Below are 19,676 nucleotides of genomic sequence, written 5' to 3'. Positions count from 1 at the left end.
CATATTTATGCCATGTTTAATGTTTATACTATGCTTAATTTAAATGGGACACCTTATAGAACTGCCAAAGACGTATAATAGAGCTACATAGAGAAGAAAATGTGAACCATACCTAGACTGGGAAGGTAGTGCTATGTTGGGGGAAAAATGAAAATGTAATAGAAGCAACATGCCTTAACTATGGCAGAATATATGCTGAGATAGAAAGGAAATAGTACAAATTTTGAAGGCAGAGTTGGAGAAAATTAAAAACAGATCTAGGCTTGTATAGATAAGTAATGCAACCAAAATCTGAGGTGTGGAAAATGTTGTGAAATATGTTTCCCTAGAATTTATTAATAACATTAATTCATGTCTTATTAGTCATCTTTCACTAGGTAAGGCTACAGTTACAAACAACCTCAAAATCTCAGAGGCTTACAGCATCAGTGGCATAATTCTTGCTCCCATGGCTATAGTCAGCTATGGCTCTGCTCTATATATCTTCTCATTTTGGGATTGGTTGAAGAAACAGCTCCTGTTCTGAAATGTGTCTTTTCTATGCAAAGGAAAAGAGCAAGAAAGTAGAAATCCACATGATGGCTTTTATATAGCTTCTCACTATTGCTCACATTTCAAAGGCAAAAGCAAGTCATACGGTCAACAGTGACATCATGGAACTTCAAGTCATATGGCTATGGAGACGAACATATAGTCCTTTCATTGGAAAGATAATACAATCTACTATAAGTATCATGTGCCAATAGCGTCTCCCATGGAGAATTTGAGGCCACAGATAAGTCTTGAAAAGTTAGAGCAAATATGGGTCAGAAGTCAAATAATCATTTAATAATGACAGGAAGGAGTCTACATGGGTACTGACATCTCTGGCTTTTTGCCTTTGAAATTAACACAAAAGAGGAGGATAGCTGTTTAACATAAAACTAATTTTGAAAAGGAACATGAGTTTTATGCATAGGTACAAGTGTGATATATAACAATAAGAATTCAAAGAGTGGACTATAGTAAGTAAAAATATATTGTCATAAACTTCTTAAATTGTTCATGAAGTAATGGGTTAATTTAAGGATATATATTGTAATCCCTAAAGCAACGACCAAAATAATGACACCAAAACACTGAAAAAAATCATTAGGAATGCTAAGATGAAATTAAATTAGTGTTCTGAGACCTGATTCCCAACATGGCTGGGGAGGGGGAGGCAGTTCCCCTATATCAAGAGACAATTCTCAGACAGCAGTAAGGTGTCTGAGAATTCTACTCAATTCTGACACTATCTACCCATAGATAGAATCATATTTCATAGGTTGAGAGCTCACTTCTACAAGACTGCACACCCACCCACCCCAGTTTCAGATGCCAGTTGCAAGCTCAGGCTATTACTTGCGCTTCTGACCAAATGGCTGTAGATTGGACGTTCCCTCAACTGCTCTCCTTGGGTTCAATTAATTTGCTAGAGCAGCTCACAGAACTCAGAGAAACATGTTACTTCCTAGATCACTGATTTATTATAACAGGATATAACTCAAGAAGAGCTAAATGGACAAGATACATAGGGCAAGGTATTTGGGAAAGGGCATGGAGTTTCTATGCCATCTCTGGGCACACCATTCTCCCAGAATCTCCATGTGTTCACCAACCCAGAAGCTCTACAGACCTTTTCCTTTTGGATTTTTCTGGAAGCTTCATTATGTAGATATGATCAAGTTTGACTTATCCCAAGAATGGGAGGTTGGCTCAACGTTTAAAAATCAATCAACGTATTTCACCACGTTTATAGGTCAAAAGAGAAAAATCATGTCCATGTGGGAAAAAAAAAGAAAGAACCTCAACCTCTACTTCATATCATGTACAAAATCCAATTTGAGATAGACCATAAGCCTAAACCTAAAACACAATTTAAAAATTAATGAAAATAGAGACTTAAAAAAAGCGTAGAAGAATGTCTTCATGGGCTTCGAGTAGAAGACTTCTCAGAAGTGACACAGAAAAGGCAAATCATGAAAGAAAGAAACTGATTTCATCAAAATAAAAATCTCTGTGCATGCACAAAAGGCCAAAACACCATCAAGAAAATAGACCGAGAAAAAATATCACAACACGTATATCTGACGAAAATTTGTACCCAAAATATATTAAAAATTCTTGAAACTTAAGAATAAAAACAAAAACAATAAGATTTACCTTAAGACCCAGTTATCCCACTGCTAGGTATTTGTCTAAGAGAAATAAAAAGTTATGAGCACAAAAAGTCTTTAACAAGAATATTTATAGCAACTTTATTCATAAATACTCAGTTATTGTTTCTAGCCAATAAGTGAAAAGAAGCAGATGTCCTTCAACAACAAAAAAAATGGATAAATAAGCTGTGATATATTCCTTCAACTGAATACCAAACAATAAAGAGAGAGAAACTGCTGATATATGCAACTACCTGAATTAATCTCAAAAACTATGATGCTGAGTGAAAGAAGCTGGACACAATAATTACATAGTGTATGATTCCACTGATGTGATGTTCTGGAAGAGTTAATCTGTGGTGACAGAGATCAGGTCGCTGATCTGCCTATACAGAGAGACAGAGAGGTGATAGCAACATGTCCAGGAAGGGGCACCAGTGAACTTTCCGGAATGATGGAGGTGTTCCTTGTCTTGATATGCATTCTTCAAAACTGATTAAAAGATACACTTAAGATCTGAGCATTTCACGGAATGTAGATTTTAACACAATTTTTACCAAAATAAATGACACTGAATAACTATGTGTTTGAACATTACATTTCACTGTGTTTTCAGAAATAGTATAACATAGGTTAAGAATATTCTAAGAGGCCCGGAAGACACTGTAGGGAGTTAGGAAGAGAACTGGGCCACGTGGGCGCATCCAGTGTGAAGACCTGGATTGGGCAGAACAAGGTGGAGATAAAAGAGCTTTGGTTACCTCCAGATGAAACCTTCCAGGGTAGGGAGAGTTGAGAGAGAGGGAGGTGATTTGCTCATCTCTTACCATGTCCCAATCCAGAATCTTCTTAAAGGGCTTATATCAGTTTTAACTGTAGAATGGCATTCTAGGTATAATGTGCTTTCAGGAGCTCCACCTTCCTCGCCCCTCAAATTGCCTTCCATCACTTGCTGAAACCTGTTTCTATAGAAGAAAAGGGAATAATTCTTGTACTTCAAAACTCAAAAGGCTTAAAATGCAAATTCATGGTTAAAATAATTCTTTTGCATAAATGAATTTTATTTCTATATAATCTGTGGATAAATGCAAATAATTAGGCACCTATCTTCCCTGTTTCTCTTAGTGTAGAAAGAATGGAAAGAAGGAATAATCCAATTCAACACATTTACTGAGAAGCCACCATGGGCTACATCAGTGGTTTTCAAGCTTTTGTAACCGTGACCTTTAGTAAGAGATGAAATTCACATTGCAACCCTGTGTGGATGTACATATGTAAAACTAAAACAGCGTTATGAGATAAAACCTATAGTTGCTAAATAAGATGCACTGTGTGTTTTCTATTCTAGTATCTTCAGTTTCGTGTTTACAAAAATGCTGGTAGTGACCCACTAACTCCATTTCACTACCTACTAATAAACTGTGAATTGTGAACTGAAGAACACATCGCTATCCTTACTAACCAAAGTATGGTCTGTGGACCAGCAGCATCAGCATCTGGGGGCTTGTAAGAAATGCAAAACCTCAAGCCACACCTCACACCTACTGAATTACAATCTGCATTTAACAAAACTTCCAGGCGCTTCGTGTGCTGGGTAAAGTGTCAGAAGTCTGGAGCTAGATGATGCGTAAGGAGGATGTTCGGGTCAAATGAAGTCTTCTCAATATTGTTTAAGGCAGAGATTCTTCCTCTGGGAAGGTCTGTTTTCTAGAATATGCATATCCAAGCCCAAGCCTACGAATTCAGTATCTCCAACGATATCCCAGGGCATTTATGTTAAAAGTAAATAAATGAACAAAGACAATCTACTAGCGCCTCTGAGCCCAGCCCTATTTAAGAACCACTCATCTATAGGATTAGATGAAACCTGTGGACTGATTCATTTGGCGGTTTGTTACAAAGGTACAAGCCTGTGCTTCAGGTAATATAGAAAGATTTTACTTTATTTTTCATTGTGGATGACTTCATATAAGGTCATTGCCAGAATACTTATTGATGGAGGTGTTGCTAATGCTACTTCTGGATTTATTTCTCCACGTAGGAGAATTTCCAAACATCTCAATTCTACCAATAATTGTCCTTTTATAGAAATGTAATGTGACTTCCAGTAGAAACATCATTATTAGTTCTGCTGAGTTAGCATAATTCACCCCCTGGATTACTTCCGGTGGATCCCTAACCAAGGATCTCTGCTTCAAAAGAAAATGGGGCTGCCCCTGAGTGGCTGTAACTGTTCATTAAGGACCTTCCCATTGCATTAGTATATTTCCTGAATGATGGGAAGTTTTAGTCTGGGAGCTGCTAATCTTGCTCACATTAAAAGGCTCTCTCTCATTAGCAACTTCTGTGTTGCATTAATAATAAGAAAGTAATAAAGAGACCGACCTCAGCTGTTCAGTCTCCCCTGAGGTGAGGCCCCAGCTTCCTTTTTATCCCCATGGTCTAGTCTAATGGTCTTGCCTGTATTAAAGTAATCGAGTGGGTAATAAGTGCTGTCTATTTTATCCGAATATAAAATTCCTTCTTCTTTCTGGGGAGGAATATCTTTTTTTAAGACTTCCAAATTTAAAACTATTGCAATTGAAGTTGATCTATTTAATTCATAGCTTTTTAAAAATATAAGTGCAAATCATCAAGTTCAGGAAAGAAAATGTTACTTTAGAAAAAATAAATCTCTCTACCTTTCCTGGGGAAACTATAAAACAGAGAACTCTCCTAGAGATCTCTTCTTATCCTTTTTTTTGGTAAATTAAATCACTCATCTGCACAGCAGTAAATTAAAGAGTAAATCAAGGAATAAAGACCTTTGCTTTTATAAATATTAAGAGCTTTCTTGTTAATAGACAAAGAAGAATGATTAAAAAAACATTAAAACAAAATAAGTAAGCTTGGATTTGTTAGGTTTAGGGTGCATGTTAATAAATTATATCTTTGTTAAAAATGTCGTCTTATTAGGGTTCGTAAAGATAGAAGCCAATGCCATCCTTAATTGCTTATATTCTTTTTCTGTTGAAAATACATAACCCAGGGGCTGGCCCCATGGCCAAGTGGTTAAGTTCTCATGCTACGCTTCAGCCACCTGGGATTTGCAGGTTCGGATCCTGGGTGCAGACCTATGCACTGCTCATCAAGCCATGCTGTGGTGTCATCCCACATAGAAGAACTAGACTGACCTGCAATTAGGATATACAACTATGTGCTGGGGCTTTGAGGAGGGAAAAAAAAAAGAGGAAGATTGGCAACAGATGTTAGCTCAGGGCCAATCTTCCTCACCAAAAAGCATTAAAAAAAGAAAGAAAATACATAACCTTTTGCAGAAGTGCACTTTTTACAGATCCTCTTGATTTAAACATCTTTTATTAAGCATATGATCTGTCCATGGAATAAGATTATCTATGCAGTAGTTAGGTTGTAGCAATTTTTCATCTACAAGCAAAACAATTTTTGCTTTCAACTACATATTTTTTAATTGGGTAAACATTAATCCATCATCTCAAAAGTGTTGCTCAGATTTTCATGCCTTGGACTCCAAATACCAGAAATTTTTTCTTGATTTACACTATTGTGTCTTAATCTTTGAAAGGTTAATTTTATAATTAGGTTATATATTGCATGTTTTTGTCCTTGTAATTTGTGGAGAGAAAAAGGACCAATGTCAATAATCATCGTCAATGACAATATGCACATTTAAAATGAAATATATGTTCATAACTCTCACAGAGGAAATCACTATGATGCGCTCTGTGCAATATCTATGTAAGATTCAGGAAATTACTGTGCAAACCAATTAACAGCTGTTTTATAAAAACTTATAATCAACATATTTTTCCTTAGAAGTACTTAATATCTTGAGGGGGAAACAAAGGAAGACATATCTAATAAGTCAATCCTGCCCATTTAAGTTTTTTAAATTATGTATAAAAAATATAAATAACAAAATCTGTAATTTAAGAATGAGAAAATGCTAAGTTTTTTTAATAAAATAGATACTAGATGTTTCTTTTAGATGAGTAACAATCTAAATCCCTTTTAATTAAATAACTCTTTCATATGGTCTATTTATTAGCCAAGAAATTTTGATAAATCTAGTAAACCCTTGTGTCTGATTTATTTTGCTTTTAAAAAGAGAAGTGCTCACCATATCCCAATGGATGGCATTTTATTGTTAGAGTTTCCTCAAATTTAGGGAAGAAAGGAGTTGAATATGACAAACAGGTCCATTGGAAGGGTAGCAGCTGTAATATAGAATAGTCTTAGAGTTGTTGGTATTATGCACACTTATCTGAATTCTTTGTTTCTTTTTTTCTGTCCTGCAGTCCATGAAGGCTCAGGAGAAACCAGTCAAAAGGAGACATCCACCTGTGATATTTGCCAGTTTGGTGCAGAGTGTGATGAAGATGCCGAGGATGTCTGGTAACGTGCTTTTTTTATTCTTTTAAATGAAAGAATGACAATAGTTAATTTCTTTTTACTCCATCAACCAGTTCCCAAAAGAAGACATTTTCAGCAATTTTTTTCTTATCCAGTTCCTACGGGGGGAAAAATGAGGGCTATAATAACAGTAAGGAATTTCTGAAGCTGAATTAAGAATTGGGCCACCAAGCAGCTGTCCAGCGCATTACTTGATAAGGTACAATAAGATGTCGTTGAGACTCTCAAATCCTGTCCATGTTAAGAGATGGAGAGAAAAATCGTACTTACCAGAACAACTCTGAAGAAGCATGGTCAAGAAACAATGATAGTTGCTAATCTGCTTTCCAAGTTGGTGGATCTGGGTAACTGGAGAGATGTTACTTAAGGGTACACATATGCACGCCTGTAGCTGAACTGGGAAGATGGTAAAGCAAAGACTGATGTCTGGGCCGCTCTGTAGGATCAACTTCTCCCTTCACCCAAGCAATTCTCAGCTTATCCTGTAAAGATATGCTGAACAAATAATGACAAATATTCATTATTTTGAATGGGTTCCAAAATGTTAGCCTCCTAGGGCATCCACAAGTGTTCATCTTGCTCTGATCATACCCAAACTGAGCCATCCAAAATTCGGAGGGAAGTCTTTGTGGTGTGATAGTGGAAAGAGGCAGTCTCTTTCTCTCTCCTTCCCTTTAATTTTTACACACATAGGAAAACAGCCCAGGGCCCTTTGTTTTCTTCAACATGCAGACTGTGTTGGCTTAAAGCAGTTAAAAATCATTTTGATCAAAGTTGCCAAGAGAGTAAATCGTAAATGTTCTCACCCAAAAAAAGAAGTAGCTATTATGTGACATGATGGAGGTGTTAGCTAACACTATGGTGGTAATCATATTGCAATATATAAGTGTATCAAATCAACATGTTAGACACCTCAGACTTATATAATGTTATATGTCAATTGTATCTAAAGTTGGGAGAAAAATTCATTTTGATCAAACTTTTGTAGGTGAAGAGGGAAATTCATCTAAGGGACGAGAAGAAAAAAAATTAAGATAATTTTGGCAAGAGTGAAACAGTCTAGGGCCAGCCTGGTGGTGCAGCGGTTAAGTTCGTACGTTCCACTTCGGCAGCCCTGGGTTCGAGGGTTCAGATCCTGGGTACGGACATGGCACTGCTTGTCAAGTCATGCTGTAGCAGGTGTCCCACATATAAAGTAGAGGAAGATGGGCACAGATGTTAGCTCAGGGCCAGTCTTCCTCAGCAAAAAGAGGAGGATTGGCAGCAGATGTTGGCTCAGGGCTAATCTTCCTCAAAAAAAAAAGAAGAGTAAAACAGTCTGCACTTAAAATATTTTAAAATATTTTTGAATGCAAATTAAGTCAGGATTGCAATTGAGAAAACTGGGGTTCTTAGGGTAATTTAACTAGGTACTTATAGATAAACACTGCTCTTGACTAGCCATGTGAAATAGCCACCCATTACTAAAAGTAGACATCAGTAGTTTCCATACTTGTCAAACATTGCTAGCCAATAGGCAGGTAGGAGCCAAGTCAGGGAGTCTATGCACTGGTTTGACCATCTTGAGGCAAACGAATGTGTGTGTTTTAAAGAAAATCTGGGCATCTTAATGGCTGATGAATTTATGGTTCCCAAATCTAGCTGATCATCAGAATTACTTTGAGAATTTTTTAAACACATCAATTCTTTAGTTCTACCCCAAAATTAATGTCAGGATTTCACAAAAGTGGGGCTTAACATTTTACTTATCTAAAACGCCCCAAATGGTTATGGAAATACAGCTCTAAAATAAATGACTGACTCAAAGAATCCTCCCCACTTAATGCTTCAGGGCTCTGTATAGTCATAGTCATTGTATATTAAAACACGCTGATGAAAAGTGTGCCCTTAAAATATTTCATTTTTAATGTTTGCTGGTGACTGCATCTGTGGTTCAACATTATTTTTAAAGCTAATTATCTTGCTGTCAATTATTTTAGTTTAAAAAAATTCACATGGGTCCCTAATTTTTTCTTAAGAATTTCCATTCCCCTGGTTTCTCATCTCTTTAATGATCATCTTTAAGTGACATAGTTCCACTTTACAAGTGCAAAGATTTAAGATGAGATAATAATAGCAGCGAAAAATCACTGATTGCCTATGATGGGCTTGGTCCATTTGTACGCATTTTTTTTCTCAGTTATCTTCTAAATAACCTTAGGAGTAGATATCATTATGATCTCTCTTTACTAAGAGGAAACTGAGTTTTAAAGTGTTTAAGTGGCAGGGCCAAGATGAAGATATGAGGCGAAATTAACTAGAAAGTATTAGCATAACAATTCAAGCAAAGATGCAATTAAAATAATATTTCTTTCCTGTCCTGGCTGGAATAGTGAGATGGCCAGATTGCAAGGCAGCTTAGATCCAGTGACTCAAGACCTGCAGGTTTAGAGCTGGTGACAAGGGATATGTCTACAGCAGGCAGTGGGAAAACATCCAGGCAAGCAATATCACTTCTAGTATTCCAGCAAAAGTTCAGATCCGTGAGATGAAGACAGGCATGGTAAGGAGAGATGGGCAAAGCCAGTGACATCCTAAAGATTCAACAATAGACTGTAGGGCCCAGCCGTGGCAACTGGAATGAGAAAAGGAAACTCAGCTACAAAAGGAACAAAGGGCGAGGCAGAACCTGTTACTGAGGAATTGGCTAGCAATCGGGAACACTAATCAGGGACTGGTATAGGAAAGACTGCATGGATACCCACTTGCAGGAACCAGTGGAGAAAACCAAGCCTTGGTTGCAAGGGGCTGGGACAAGCGCCTAGATCTCGGAAATAAATTACAAGGTCAGAATGAAATCAGCAACAAGGCTGACTGGATGCTGAATCAGTTAGCTTTTGGCCAAGACATCTTGTACGCCCCCAGCGTAGAGACAAGATTAGCTCCAAAATGTGGAATAAAGCTGAACCTCCAGATGGGGCTAAGTGGCCATAGCTGTGAAGATTAGACGGCTGCAGGGGGCAGGGAGCCAAGAAGATCATTATACTACCCAGGCAAGAATGAAAAGTTGTTAGCGTTTAAATAAAATGTACTTAAAATGTTCAATGTAAGCAATAAGGAATGGTGCTGAAATGATAAGCATATTGATTTTCATTTACATAAATACCTTTCTATGTTAACATATTGTATTTAGTTATGGCCATGAAGGGCAGACTGGAAACAGCTGAAGGACACAAGAATAAAGCAATAAATGAAATTAAATAGGCATGCAATGAAAGAGGCTATAGAGTGAGATAGGAAGCAATAGGGAGGCATCTGACTCCAGTACTAGTCAACTGGATCCGGGGGCTTTGATGTGCTATCGATTTTGGAAGAAACCGTGGCCAGGTCCTCTCGCAAACATAAAATACTGCATATGCTGTATAGCAACAAAGAATACAACTCAGTGTTTAGTTTTATTTTTTCCTTGACACTAACTAAACTACAAATTTATGTACATAATTTCGTCAACCCTGCATTATGCAGTAATAACAAGATGTGAATAAATGCTACTGAGAAATAATGCTATTATTGTATCTGCAATATGGAAGCAAAGGGGGGAAATTAATTCCTAGTCTTTCTTTCACCCTGGCCTAAGAAATTAACATGTTACATTTCACCACGTGGACTAAGTCTAGCTATTCAAAGATGTTCAGATGCTTTCTAGATGAAGATAAATCTCTGTTAGAATCAAAAAGCCAGTACTACACAATCGATTTTGTCTTCATGGTTAGGTGAGTTTTTGGGTTAAGAAGCAAGTCACACTGGACATGGGGAAGAAAAAAAATAAATAAAACAGAGAGGGATAAAGAGAGAAGAAGAAAAGAAGAAAAAATAATCATTAGAGGATGGCATTGATAAACCATGATACTAATGACATAACATTTTAATGCTTTTATTTTGAGTAAACAGATGGTTTTAAGCTCATGTAAGTCCCGCACTTCTGTTCTATGATTTCATTTCAAGGTTTTTCTTTTGCCTTTTTCTTCTTCTTATGGAGAATATCAAGGCTGTAGAAATCAGAAAATGGTCAGGTTTTCTCAGTAAGAGAGAAAGACTATTGCTACAAAAGATTCTTCAGTTATGGATATTTACCTAAGTGTAAGAAAGGATTAAGCTTTCAAAAGAGAGAGTTGAAAGTCCACAGGGTAAGTGGTCCACACCACAGTTACAACCACTTTCATATGAGGCATCCCTTTATTTAGGATGGACTTCAAAAATAATTGGAGCACCTGTGCAAAGGGATGTGCATGCCTGCTTATGGCAAAGGGGTTAAGAGGGGAAGAAAAGAAGGGCTTAAGAGATTGTTTTTCTTCATATCTAGATGGGAAAAAGTCAAAACTAATACATTTATACATCAAAGAGACTATCAAATACATCCTGCCAAATATAATTTATAAGGAAAAAGAATGGTTTATAAATAAGTCAAACATAATAAAACTGGTTCATTGCAAAGAAATAAAGCCCCATCTGATAGCACTGGGAATACCAACTTAAGATTTCAACAAATATTTCTGATACTTGGTTGGTTTTAGAAACAGCTTTATATTCCCTTAATTATCTTACTTGATAAATTATTTCGGTAAGTCCAAAGTAGGTCAGTAGTAACTCTTTGCACTGGGAACTACTCCTAAGAAGTAATTAGCCTAGAACTTTCTGTTGGTCCTGTCAGTCAGAAGTAGTTCAGAGCCCTGGGGTTGATACTTGATTTAATATAAGAAAAAAGCAAGTTGGTTCTGGGTCTGATCATAGGAATGGCTGGGTAAGAAATTGGCTGCATGCCTAACGTTTCCAGGGTGTCAGGATAGATCAAGGAAGGGAGCACAGGTGTAAGAGCAGATGCAGCTGGGTGACAAATGGCATAAAGGGACAACTTAAATTATTATGTGTATTTGATTCATATGTATGCATTATAGCTGTTATTCTTATTTTAACTTTTCTCTTGTACACTCTCTACATTAGCAATATCATATTGGCTTAAATGCTATTAATTCCTCAGTAGCCATTCATTTTGTCTTTGAAAGCATTAATAATTTTTTCAAGTTTTAGTGCATAACATCCTTGGGTTTGATTGCAATGGTAAAGGAGCAAAGCAAAGTAGTTGCAGTAAAGCAAGTTGAGAAGAGAAAATGAATGAGCATTTATGTTTTTATTTCATTGATGTTCCGCAACTGAAACAGGGTGTGGGATTCGGCGTTCCTTTTGTGAGTGTCTCTCACAAAGACAGTTTAGTTTGAAGTCTTTAACTTCTTGCTCCTCTGATCTGAGAAGGCTCCTTGTCACTAGGAAGGCTGTGTGTTGCTGGCATCATTCCCACCTTTAATGCGTTTTGGACCGTGGAGCATCATGAATATTTGAAGCAGGGCAATGGCTGTGGATGATCCTTGGCACTAGATTTCACCATACATACAAGCAAATTAGGCATTAGGTCCTGCTGACTTCAGTACTTTGGGTTATGAGTTTGATAGGAGAAATTAAGACACCGCTGAGGAAAATATAGAAAATGATTTCTTTTAAAACTACTACTGGTGAACAAAAAGATTGTGCTGCAATTGGAAAATTTCCAATTGTTTTCTACTAAGTAAAAAGAAGATCGGTTAGGGTTGTATATGAGATATCTAAAGATGAGGATGCTGATCAAGTCACACACTTTTAGTGACCTAAGAGTTCTTTCAGCCGTCCCCCAGGGGGCTTCCCTTTTATTCACTCCCTTTGCTCTCTTGCCTTAGCTGTAAATGTGGGGACCATAATTAGGACGGGCTTCTAACATCAATTTACTCATGGAGAGAATGAAAAAACAGAAACAAAAAGGAATAGGTCTGGTCTAGAAAATCCAAGGTTTTTGTTGAATGTTACGGAATGAGAAAACCTTTCAGTTCCAAGCTTCCTGTAGTTGGAATACTGCCTCCCTCAAATTGCCTTTTCTCCCCCGCTATGAAGATGACGCTGTCGCCTCGGAAAACTGCCACAGTATTTTCTGTTGGTATGGATGGGTGGGGTCTGAAGAGTAAAGACATCTCTTTCCTTCAAGGCTTCGACTTTCCCAGAAAAGCTTTCCAGAGAGAGAGGGAAATATACAGCTCCTGATTTGGGGAAACACACATCTTTCCACTCCCATCATTTCAAGGGAAAAATGCTGACATTTTTAGCAAATCTATGTCCAAATGTAACAGCTTGCATTTGATATTGTTATTTCCTTCTTTTATGTACTTCTATACCATCTTAATAAAAAAATAATTTGTACTTTTTAAAAATTTCACACAATGAAATAAAATTTAGAAGTGCAATTATAGTTAAATAGGACTAGTATTTGTAACATGGTCTGTACAATTGTGCATATGTTTATATGTTTTTATAATTTTTATTTAGCTCATGCAGTATAGACCATGTAACTCCCATTTTATATAAAGATCATGAAATACAACATGAAGACAGAAAAAAGGAAGCAGAACTCCTAAGTACAGATGTATTTCTGCCAGTAACTTATCTATTTTCTTTACCTGTTCCTCTTTTACTTGCTTTTTAAATCCTGTTGGGGACTCTACTCTGCTCACAGGGTGCTGCCTGATTTCTGGTGCTCACTCACCAAACTCTCACCCTCAGTTTTCTGAGTCTCAGCTTCTAGTATGTTCTGAGTCAGTGATTTCTGTCCCTTAGAATCAGGGAATACACACTGCACGTTCCAGCGTCCCAGTGTAACATCCCAGTCTCAGAGACAAACAGATGAATCTCATTGTAGTTCTCAAACTATGAAGGAACTTCCAAAGCATGTGTTTCCCGTGTGGCAGGCACCATCAGAGGGTTTCCGTACATGGAGCCGTTTAATCCACTCAATAATCTCGTGAAGTCAGATACCCTAACTACCCAAAGCCAAACAGTAAGTGGAAGAGCTAGGATTTGAACTCTGCCAGACCAACTCCAAAGACAAGCACTTATCCACCACTCATTGTCTTCTCATATGTTTAATGACATAAATTGTGTGTGTGTGTGTGTGTGTGTAGTATACATTACGTGTATACACACACAAACTGAATATATCTAATATATGTTAGATACTGAGCTACAATATATCTGAATATATCTAATATATGAATGCTGAACATATCTAACATATGTTAGATATATAATATATAGATATATACATATATGATATGTTAGATACATGATATATGAATACTGGATATATCTGACATATATTATATATATATCTAGCATATCTAACTTCATAAGATTATTGAGTGGATTAAACAGCTCCATGCACGGAAACCCTGTGAGAGTGCCTGCCACATAGGATATATATATGCCACATAGATAGATATATATCTAACATATGTTAGGTGTATTCAATATAGAATTTCACTTTTTTTTCTTGAAATAGAATATAAAAACAATACTTGGGGGCCAGCCTAGTGGTGTAGTGGTTAAGTATGCATGTTCTGCTTCAGGGGCCCAGGGTTTGCTGGTTCAGATCATGGACGCAGACACCACTCATCAAGCCATGCTGTGGCAGTGTCCCACATACAAAATAGAGAAAGATTGGCAGAGACATTAGCTCAGGGACAATCTTCATTAAGCAAAAAGAGGAAGATTGGCAACAGATGTTAGCTCAGGGCCAATCTTCCACACCAAAAAAAAAACTGCCAAAGACTTGAAATGCCACTTTCTGATGAAATCCACCACCAACAGGTCCACATTGTCTATGACTCCCTTGAAGTATTTTCTTTCCCACAGTTCTGTCTACCTTATTTCTTTGCAGACCGTGTAGTTTTCCTTTGTTTGTTTCCTGTGGAGGTATGGAATGATTGCCTATGGAGAATAGCCTTATTATGACCACATGTGTGCCCCATTAGATGAGAAGGTTATCAGCCATGAGATTGTAGAGAGGAGAATTAGCTTCACCAAACCCCATTACTTTGAGCTGCTTCAGCTTCCATTTATTTGCTTTGAAGTGGCAATGGCAACCCTGTTAAGGACCAGGTGAAAATTATTTATATGTTATAACTACTGATAGGTTCCGGATATTTTTATCCAGAAAAGAGGCATATAACACAGCTTTTAGAGACTAGCCATTAGAGTGCTCCCCCTTCCTTTAATGCTGGCACGCCACTCTTAGCAATATTTTAAAGGGCTCTAGAAAAAGCCAGGAGCGCTGAGGAACCCAGAGAGTGAGGGCACTGTGCAGGAAGCCACCTGCTAAGCAAGGTTGTACTTAGCTTCATGTCTTAGGGTCTTTGGGATACTAAGCTAATGGGCTACAGGCTCCTTTCCAAGTGGCAAAGGAGGGCTTATTACAATAGCATCTCCTTGCTGCAAAAAGAGAAATTATGAGATATAGAGAAAGAGGGAAGAATCACCAAATTAAATGGCAGATAACTATGACCCATATGCCATTGGGTTTTAATCTCTCTCCTGGTGGCAATGCTCTGCTGAATCTTTTTATTCAGCGCTTAAAAGTATGATGTCAAGCCTCTTATTTCCCAATCTATGTATCTTTCTGATATTACATTAAAATTGATTTTTTCTTATTATAAAAGTTGTACACATTTATCATAGAGAATTTGAAAAAACTAGAAATATAAAAACTCTATCAAAATGTCATCCTGTCATTCCAAGATAACCCCTGTAAAATTTGGAGGTGTATTTTCCTCCCATGTCTGTGCTTATGTGTGTGTACACAGGTGTCTGTGTCGTGTGTGTATGTATTTCTAACAAGAATCTAATCGTATTTTACACATCCACAAAGCCTCTCTCTCAAAAATTTTTCTTAACCTTGAGGCTGAGTTTGGAGGTTGTTCGGAACGCTAAACAAATTTACAAATAATATATTTAGATTTCAACATAACTTCTGTGGCCCAAATTCTAATTATTCTTTCAAAATTTTTGCACTTAGGACAAATGGATCTGAAGGTACTGTCCTAACAATTATGATCTAGAAAATTTTAAAAACCTAAATCTCCTCTATGTTAGACATTTTTCTTGGTTAACCTCGAGAGACTAGATGGGGTATGTACTGAAAACATTTCCATTGTTTGTATTCAGAGGATTCATAATAAATAGCTTTCTGAGGTATAAGCATTATTTACAGAGAAACTGTCCTCCCAAAGGTGTTTTAAATTGGGTAGAAACTGTTGCTGGTCTTCAGTGGTTTACTTCCAGATAGCAATATATTGCATGTGTTGCTTCCTCTAAACAACAAATCAGCTAGCCATCCTCAGCAGCCCACGTCAGTCTGTTCCAGACACATCCCCCTACAAACAGGATGGGTGATATTTAATAAGTGATTGAACACATTGTAAAATTATATGCGACACCCATCGGAAAATCAATATTGCCGAAGATCTAAATGCTTATTATAGTAAAAGAAAAGAAACGAGTATCTGATTCTCCTAGTGTCCCCAGTGCAGAGTAAACTTAATCAGGAGTGGGTCCATTCATTCCTTCATCACTAAGCTATGAAGGAAACATAGAAATCAGCATGATGCCCTTGGGATGGATGATCTTCCAAAGATCCTTTACCATGGCTCTTTTTTATTCATTGCAGTCTTTCTGAAGTCTTTGAAATAGTAGTTTACTCTGTTCTCAGAGCTCATCCTAAAATGAGCTTTCTACAATCAAAATTATATTATCCAGGGTAGTAAAAGTAATGCTAGGTCCCAACTAGCCATAAGTGCCTATAATCATTGGATATCAAGAGAGGCATATCAGGGAGAAGTGCCAACAATTGGGGAAAAAGCAAAAATACGAAATGAAATAAAATATTTGCTTCCCATTAGCAAAAATTAGTGATGTATTAATGTAATAAACAGATATCCACACAAATGTGGTACTTTAAGACATTCAAATATGACATCAAATTGTCAATTATGACAAAGAAATAAAAATATTATATTTGATTGAAGTATGCAGTTTAACTTTAATTGAATATGTTTTTCCTTCTATAGAAAATTTGTTGATTTGGGAAAAAGAAAATACAACAAAGCTGTGTGTATTACAGCAACATTGGATGGCTGGGCTTAGGGAAAAAAATAAAAAGATGCCCTATATTGATCAATATATCAGAATCTGACATTTCTGTGTAAAGCTATTACATCCTTAGGGGTATATTATGGAATGTTTTATACCTGCATTCATAAGTCTTTTAACAATTGTCTTTTTGCTATAATGTTGGAGAAGGTATTTGCCTTTTGAGATATGCATGGCATGAAGGGCCAGCCAGGAGAAGAGGAAAACCTCCTAACATATTAAAAACCTTGCATTTTTCAGACGACTGTCTCCTCTCCTGTGATTCTCTGATATCTCTCTGACGCGCAAAGGGCAAGTAATGGTATCCTTATATGACAGATACACACATGAAGCCCCTGAAAGGTTAAGGGTGATCAACATGTAGTAAAGAGGAAGGGCTCAAGTGACTTATGCCACCATTAATCAAAGCTACCAAAGAGACACTTAAAAAGGAGAGAGAGGAAAGAGCTGGTGTGACACAGCGGAAAGACCACTGGATTGGTGGTTCAGGGAGCTGAGACATCACTTTGGATAAATCTTAACATTTCCCTCGGCCTCTGCTTCTTTTCATAAATAGATCAGATTGCATAGATAGATGACAGATGACAGATAGGTACATAGATACATAGATATATCTATAGCCCTATTGTAATATAATTCATAAAAATCTCAATGATTTAAAGCATACAATTCAACGGTTTTTAGTACATTCACCAAGTTGTGCAACTAACACCACAATCAATTTTATATTTTCATCCCTCCAAAAAGAAACGTGTAGACATTAGCAGCCCCGCCCTGTTTTTCCCCAAGTTTCCCTCCTCCATCCACCCAGGCAACAAATAATCTATTTTATGTCTCTACAGATTTTCCTATTCTGACATTTCATATAAGTGGAATCATTCAACACGTGATCCTTTGTGAGTGGCTTCTTTCACTTAGCATGATGTTTTCAGGGTTCATCCATATTGTAGCATGTATCAGTATCTCATTCTTTCGATAAATGAAAAATATTCCATTGTGTGGATATATCAAATTTTGTATATCCATTCATCAGTTGATGAACATTTGGGTTTTTTCCAGTTTGGGGCTGTAATGAACAATGCTGTCTTGAACATTTGTGTACAAATGTGTTTGTATACAGGTTTTAGTTTGGACATAAGTTTTCATTTCTCCTGAGTATACCCTAGGAACAGAATTTCTAGGTCAAATGGTAACCTTGTGATTAACTTTTTGAAGAACTGCCAGACTATTTTCCAAAGTGGCTGCACCACTTTATCTTTCCACCAGTTGCATATGAAGATCCAAATTTCTCCACATCGTTGCCAACAATTATTACCATTTTTTTGAACATTACAATCCATGTGGGTGTAAAACGGTATCTCATTGTGGTCTTGATTTGCATTTTCCAGATGGCTAATGATGTTGAGTCTCTTTTCATGTGCTTATTGATCATTTGTATATCTTCTTTGGAGAAATACCTATTCAGATCTTTTGTCATTTTTAAATTATTTATCTATTATTGAGTTGTAATGTTTTTTAATGTATTATAGGTATAAGCTTCTTACCAAATGTAGATGTTATGCACATATTTTCTCCATTTTGTGCAGTTGTCTTTTCACATTTTTCATGGTATCTTTTAAAACATAAAAGTTTTGATTTTGATGAATTCCAATTTGTCTGTCTTTCCTTTTATCACCTGTGTTTTTGGTGTCATATCTAGGAAGGCTTTGCTTAACCCAAAGTCATAAAGATTTATTCCTATATTTTATCCTAAGGGGTTTATAGTTTTAGCTCTTATATTTAGGTCTCTGATTCATTTTGAGTTAATTTTTGTGTATGGAGGAATGAGGAGGTCCAAAATCATTTTTTGCATATAGATATCCAAGTGTTCCCACACCATTGGTTGACAGGACTATTCTTTCTCCATTAAATTTTCTTGGCACCCTTGTAGAAATTAGTTGACCCTGTATATGTATATTTTTGAACTCTCATTATATTCCATTGATGTATATGTCTATCCTTATGCCAGAACTAACTCCATTTCCTCATAAGTAAAATATGGGAAATAAGAGTGTTGGTCTGGACGATTTTCATGGTTTCTTTGAATTCAAACATCATCTAAGATTGGAGCAGAATTGCTGTGGGTTAGAAAGACCTACTCTGCAAGCATCCCCAATGGTCCCAGTGGCATCGTTCCTCTTTCCTTTTTGGCCTAAAATTTCCACTAAGTGATTTTTAAATTAGAAAAGTTGGTCTATTGTGTCCAGAAGATAACATTTATGACTCTATATTTTACCCTTCATACAGAAATTAACAGAAATAAGTTTTTCATCTTGGCTAGTCATCTCTTTAGAAAGCACAGAAAATAGGAGGCTCTTCAAAGAATATGAAGAAGAGGCTGCAAAATGTAAAAGTACAACAAAGCTATTTAAATAAGAGGAAAAATTCAAGAGTCAAATAATAAAACTATGTTGAGGAGAAGGAAGAAGGGGAAAAGCAGGATCGAAAAATTAATTTAAGGAAAAATCAAACTAAGAGAAGCTGCTAGAATTAATCAAAACCCTTATCTAGAATTCAAGGTAAGGAAGAAAATGAATAATTCTTTTGGTGTAATTAGAAAAGATAACTAGTTCATCAAGAGGTACTTTAACAAGTTCTGACTCTATAAGAATTTATACTGTATGCCTTTAATAACATTTTGAATAAAATAAAAGACAACATCCTTGATAACTAGCTTATAAATTATATAAAATTATTTATATTGGATCTTAATGCAATGTATTAATGATAAAATTCTAAAGTTGTAAAATTATAACTCTTTAGAGGTGATTCTCTGTAAGACTTCAATAATGAGATCTAGATTTGTCACATTATGGTATCTGACTCAGAATAGATGGCCAATGTATTTGTGAGTCTTTTTCTCTGAATTATAGTTACCCCAGCCAAAGATTAGACACAACTCCTAAAATATTTCATATGAGTCTTAAGATTAGAGTCCCCAGGTACAGCTAGCAAAATTAAGCAGTCGTTGAGAGAGAAATAATT

The 19,676-nt window shown here is 36.5% G+C and overlaps 1 protein-coding gene across 1 annotated transcript in view; it reads left to right on the top strand.

Moving 5' to 3' along the window:
- The window catches only part of TMEFF2 (transmembrane protein with EGF like and two follistatin like domains 2), a 225,501-nt gene that overhangs the window by 117,309 nt on the left and 88,516 nt on the right, over positions 1 to 19,676 (top strand). The window contains exon 5 of the mRNA XM_046659426.1: positions 6,497 to 6,593. Coding sequence (XP_046515382.1) covers positions 6,497 to 6,593 — 97 coding nt within the window. The remainder of the gene's footprint in view (positions 1 to 6,496; positions 6,594 to 19,676) is intronic.

Source organism: Equus quagga, chromosome 4 (genome assembly GCF_021613505.1).
Source record: "Equus quagga isolate Etosha38 chromosome 4, UCLA_HA_Equagga_1.0, whole genome shotgun sequence".
NCBI lineage: Eukaryota > Metazoa > Chordata > Mammalia > Perissodactyla > Equidae > Equus > Equus quagga.
The sequence above is the reverse complement of the archived record's forward strand: the minus strand, read 5'-3'. Positions and strand labels throughout refer to the sequence as shown.